Source organism: Microtus ochrogaster, unplaced genomic scaffold, assembly GCF_000317375.1.
Source record: "Microtus ochrogaster isolate Prairie Vole_2 unplaced genomic scaffold, MicOch1.0 UNK185, whole genome shotgun sequence".
NCBI classification, from domain to species: Eukaryota; Metazoa; Chordata; class Mammalia; order Rodentia; family Cricetidae; genus Microtus; species Microtus ochrogaster.
Genome location: NW_004949283.1, coordinates 98,688 through 104,773, shown reverse-complemented (window position 1 = coordinate 104,773; position 6,086 = coordinate 98,688). Strand labels below are relative to the sequence as shown.

General features: G+C 38.2%; 1 protein-coding gene across 1 annotated transcript in view; it reads left to right on the top strand.

Annotated features, from left to right (window-relative positions):
• The window catches only part of LOC101981184 (cytochrome P450 2J3-like), a 76,941-nt gene that overhangs the window by 65,916 nt on the left and 4,939 nt on the right, over window positions 1–6,086 (top strand). Inside the window, 2 exon segments of the mRNA XM_026778485.1 lie at window positions 2,510–2,698; window positions 4,448–4,586. Coding sequence (XP_026634286.1) covers window positions 2,510–2,698; window positions 4,448–4,586 — 328 coding nt within the window.

The window sequence follows — 6,086 nt, the reverse complement described above, 5'->3', positions numbered from 1 at the left end:
TGTAATTTCATTGAATTCATTTTCCCTCCCTTTGCTTTTTAGTTCAGCTTCTGAAATCAAGTCCTGCGCATTCCTAGGTCTCTTGATCATATGACAGTTCTTCATTCTGCCTGTGGTCATTATTTCCATTCTTTGTTGCTGCTCTTGGAGTTCAGCTTCTCATCAGGGATTCTCCCTTCCGGATCTTCTCTGCAGTGGAGGCTGTTATTGCTGTTTTCTGCTGTGGTTTTTTTATTTGTTTTCTTTTGTTTTGTCTTGTTACACTTTTAGTTCAGCTTTAAACTATCCGACACTTTTATTTCTTGTTTGTTTTTATAAAATCTCAGTTTCCTTTCTGTATTTTCTCCCATTCTGCCCAGTTTTTATCTTTATGCTGCCTCTCTCCTCCCTTCCCCTGTTTTCTGCACTCAGCTGACTTTCACCTCTAGAGCCCACACTTGACTCCTTTGCCTCTTTGTATCTCCTTTCAATCTCTGATCATCTTGATCAGAAAATGCTTGCACACCCAATATTTGACATATTTCAGGGTCTTTGAATTGAGTTATGATTTTCAATGACGTCATTTGCCCTTTTTCATTATTGTATTTATTTTAATGTGCACATCTATTGATCAGGATATCTCTCCTGGATTCTATTAATTATCTTCATATTGAGCAGCCTCTTTTCAAAGACTAGTATCATTTTAGAAGTGGAATCAAACCTTTCTGGCAACAAATTAAATTATACATACATATATATAACACACTTATACGTTCTGTTGAAATGAAAATGTGAAGGCTACTGTGCAATTTTCTATGATGACAAAATTATTTAAGTATGCTGGAAGTAGTAAATAAGTGAGATAAAAGGAGGTGAGCAGGAAATGGAGAAAAAAAGAGAAGCAAGGTTCAAAAATGAGGAAGTGGAGAGAAATGTTATGAGGGAGAAGAGAATTATATGAGCAGCTTAAGGGGACACTAAATATATTGTTCAATAGTGAAAAGGTTGAGAAATAAAATTAAATAAATGTAAGAAAAGATCTAAAAGTCAAAATAATACTAAATGCAAGTGAATATCATAGGTTATAAAAATAATTTATGGGAGAGAAATGTTATTTTCTCCAAATGAAAAGAAAATTAATAAATACTGTTACATGACTTCATGAAAGGGAGTAAAAACTAAAACTATAATAATGATAGCTTTAAAAAAACACTGTCCTCTTAAAAGTCTTAGAAAAGTAAAGAAAAAAAAGAGATAAGAAAGAGAAACAATGAAGAAAACAAAGGCAACTGACCCAGTTGCATTCTGGGTTGTCAAAATTTGGAGGCTGCTGGTTACATGAACGGAGGAGGAGATGAGCCTGTGGGCTCCTCCAGCCTTGCCTTTGACTCATGCTGCTGCTGTGTCTGTGTTGGATCAAGCATCTCCTGTCTTCAGAAGTGTCTTCACAGATCTCTTTTCCTTGTGTAGGCAATGCTTTACTTTTTGTCATCAGGGCACATCTTCTCACCTCTCACGACTTCCTAGATCAAAATCCCTGATGAGACTCTCAATTGGGGGTGCATCCCAAGTTTGGGTGAAGCAGGAGGACCTGCTGTTAGTACTCAGGCATGTTGCTGGCCTGACCGTGGTGTATAAGTCCTCAACTGTAACCATTAAGAGCAATCCTGTGCACATTCTCTGTGTTCCATTTTAAAAGGACCCAACCTACCTACCATCACTCTCTCTTTCTTTCTGCCTCTTCTCTCTCTCTCTGTCTCTGTCTCTGTATCTCTCTCTCCTTTCTTGTTTTCTGCCAATTCTTCCCCAGATACAAGTCTCCCCTTTCTGTTCCCCCCTTTTCACATTAACTTTTCAACAATAACTTTTCCCATTTACTTTCCTGAAATAAAAATCTCTCAACCTGAGCTCTGTCACATGGTGTTGTTTTCTCACTCACAACTTTTGCTAAATTACAACACCTGCCTTCACACATTCAGGGCCCCCTGAGTACCAATCAAAATGCTGCAGCAAACCCATCTACATATCACATACACCGCTAAAAAAAAGTCAGAGTTTCTGGGTTCTACAGCAATGAAACAAAGATGGATAGTGCCATAATCCATCCCATAAACTTAGACTCAGAAATATGAAACTTCAGGGTTAATTTCAGTTGATAAGCTCAATCTGTAGCAACTGCAGGTGGGGCTATCTCTTCTTATCTATGATTCCCAGCTTGTTCTCAGTTCCTGCCACCTTCATCTTTTGACCCTTCAGTGTCTTTGATGACATTAGAATAAGAATTTGGACAACTACTGAATGTTCTATCAGTGTATGTCCTAGAGTAAAAAGGATTTGACCAGTGAGAAGTGGTCAGAGGCTACTTTATTTTGCATGGGAGTACTGATATGCCCACCAATGGGTCTGAAGAAAAACAATAGTCCAGATATTCCCACAGCTCCAGTAGAATATCAAGAGGAAAAGTCTACACAAATTGAAACAGAAAGTGACTTTATATTGTCTCCATGATCATGTTCTTCTCCCTAATTAGCTCTATAACATCTTCCCATAGATAATGAAACATCTTCCTGGATCACACCAAACAGCATTAGCCTCCTGGAGACAACTGAAATCATATATTTCTGATATAGTTGAAAATCACCGCAGAGACTGGAACCCTGATGAGCCGAGAGACTTCATTGATGCTTTCCTCATGGAAATGACAAAGATGGGGAAGACAGTCCCTGGGTTTTCTTAAGGAAAGGGTGGTGTAGAATAGTTTCCAATTGATTGAGGAGCATGCTAGCCCAAAGGTAGGATTTTAGCATAGCAGAGATTTATTCTGTCATACTTCTAGATCAGTCCTGTAATCCTGCTAGCCAGTCAGCCGATTTTGGGAAACAATAGAAACGTCATTGTCTTGTTTCTCCCATCTCCTAGGGGACACTGATATTTGTTGCTGTGGCTCCCTGCTCCATCTTCAGTGCCGAGATAATATCATCTCTTTCCTTTCTGATTATTTTACAACTCATTTCTCCTGTTCTAACCCTGGAGGCTCCTTTCATAAAGATAATTCAGGATAACCTTTCCTCCTGAAATGGATCATATCCTCAAGATCTATTTTTGTGCATTGAGTAACATGCCATGGTGGCAAAGATGACAAGATGAACATCTCTGTAGATCCTTCCGTAATCCAGATTTTGAAGTAAAACACAGTAGTAATATTTATAAATGCATGATAACGTAATCTTGTTTTGTTGGGGGGGGTAGAAATTAAGGGTTGACTACCATTTGGCTAGAGGTCCTGGAAATGCCAAGATTCTTCCTTATTATTTCCTTCCTTGGTCCTTCTTTCATATCTTAAGGAGACAGAGGCAAAATATAAGTAGCAGTTAAATTTTAGAGCTTTATTTTGTTGGTCCAGGGCTGGTTACTCTCCCCAACTCAAACCCCACTGCAACAGACAAACTTCAGTTAAGTAAGTGGTAGAGTTTATAATTCATATAGAGCTGAGACACATACCTTTCCCTTTACTCTATATAAATACTTTTCAATAATAGACCAAGGCAAGAGGACACTGAGAAAACATATTAGTGAACTTTGGATCAGCGTGACAACATTATATGGCAGCAAAGAGAGAATAAAGCAAAAATATCATCTGGCCAAGTTTTAGAATATTTCTGTTCATCAAAGTGAATGGCAAAGCAGCTCAGCTAATGGGGCAGAAGGCTACGGTGGAGGCTTTCACATCACAGTGCATTAGGAAACAGCAAGCAAGGAAGGAACCATAGGTTTGGTGTAACTCTACGAGCTCCCATCACTCCCATCAGCTGGATGCTATCTTCCTATTTCTAAGAACTTCCTCAAATACTATCAGTGCAAGGAACCAAAATTTAAAACATGAACCTGTGGGGGAACATCTTGGATTCAAATCATACTGAAAAATGTCAGGCCTTTATCCAATTGATCCTAGCATGCCTCTTGTAAATACATATCACTGAATCTGTCATAGAAGCTTCAACTCACTGGATTATAGGCTCCTCCTCTGTCTCGGTCAAAATGGTGAATGTGTGTGTATGTTTATTGTCTTTTCTCTTATTTCATCTTCCTGGTATAATATTGATTTAAACAAATTTATGCCTGGAGCAGGAGGCAAATCCTTTACCATATGAATTACAGGTTTGAGAACAACAACATTATTAAAAGCAGTATTAACACTGATGCTTTTAAAGGTAGTGAGAAAGGTGATGTTTGTCATAAAGAACTAGTGATGGATTCAGTGCTGTTTTGACTTTGCAAGATGATGCACATTGGAGAATCAATGAACACAGAAAATTGATATTCATCTTTCTGGGATCAGCAGAGTCAGCTGTTGAATATCAAAGACAGCATCACTCTGAATGACTTAATGCAATTCATTCTCAGTGGATCAGTGTTATGAGAGAGTCAAAAATCTTATGAATAAACAAACACACACTTTCTTTTCTAGCACCCCGACAAAACTACTACAAGTTTCAATAAAGAAAACCTCATCTGCAGCACTCTAGACCTCTTTGCTGGAACAGAAACAACGTCCATGACCCTGCGCTGTGCTCTGCTCTACATGGCTCTCTACCCAGAAATCCAAGGTGAGATATGGTGATAGCATCTGACCAAGGCAGAACAAGTTCAGAAGACAGGATGGGGGAGTGGGAGGAGGAGGAGCATATATGAGGTGATGTGCACTTGGGAACCAGCACATCCTGCACATGTTCTGTGAGGACTATGATTGTTTCAAGAGTGCAGATATTACAGTCTGTACCTTCAACAAACTTGGAGTTCAGGAGAAAAGAGAGATGTCAATTTACATTGTGGTATGTTTCAGCAAAGAGTGGATTTACCGTATAACATTGATTCACACCCTGCTTCCTTTTTATATTGTCTAAAATGCCTTTGATTGAAAGGTGCATTTTTAAGAAATCTTAGAGCCTACTGAATCACTGTTCAGGCTCGTCTCTAAAACCAATATTCCAGAATATCAGTATAGTTTCTAAAATCATTTTGAATTATATTTTTAATTTGGTCTGTGTATGTGTATATTTGCATGCTCTCTTCTCCTGTGTACATGGTGAGATCAAAAAACAATTTACGGAAGTTGGTCTTTCCAATAATGTGGGCTCCTAAGTCAATCAAATATCATCAGATTTGGCCATAAGTGCTGAATCATCTCACCATCAACTATATTAATTGTTAGAAATTTCATTCTTGTTCATTTTGTAGTATTAGTGTAGTCAACAGTTGGAAGCAACCAGGATACTAATGGGCCATGAGTTAAAGTTCAGTACAGAAGTCCTCAAGGAAAAACATTTTGATGCATGATTATGGAAGGCAAAAGTTCTATAGAGTCAACAATATAAATTCTCTAGAGTAGTTATATTTGTAGACATGGAAGGTAGAATGTAAGAGGAATAAACCAAGAATTATGAAGACATAATTTGTTTTGCAAGATTCACTGGTACTGCCATTACTTATACAACAACGTAGATAAATGTGTTGTTTCCACTTCGGCACAGTAGCTGCTCCTCAATCCACTTCCTTTACATCCAGCAGAGGCAATTCACAGTTACCTTCCTGCTTCTACGTCGGTAGCACAGACATGCAGGACACGGCCTACAGGAATTCTGTTCCCACAGGTACTGGCTCTGCCACTGCTGTTAAAGATAGCATTAACTAAACCTCTATCATTCTATTTGGAAATAAAACAGGAGGATATCAATATGCATAATATAGATACAGATTATATATTAATATAATTGTGTGTGATGTGAAATCCTGCTAGCTCAGAGAGGTTGAGCAGCAACTAGCTAACCTTCCCTCACAGCTGGAATCTCCCAAAAGCACATCCTTCTACTTTAATGAAACAAAAAAAGCCAAACAACTCAAAACTCCTCTCAAATACTTCTGGTACATCTTTCTATCTATTCGAGATGCCCGCTGATGATCTACTATTACTTTTTGTCAACTAGCTGTTAACTCAGCCTCCTGACCTCAAGTTTATTTTATTTAATTAACACAAATGCAGACTTGGGATTCAGAGGATGGTCAAATATCCCTCAACATATATTTAGAATTAGATCAAAGCACAATTA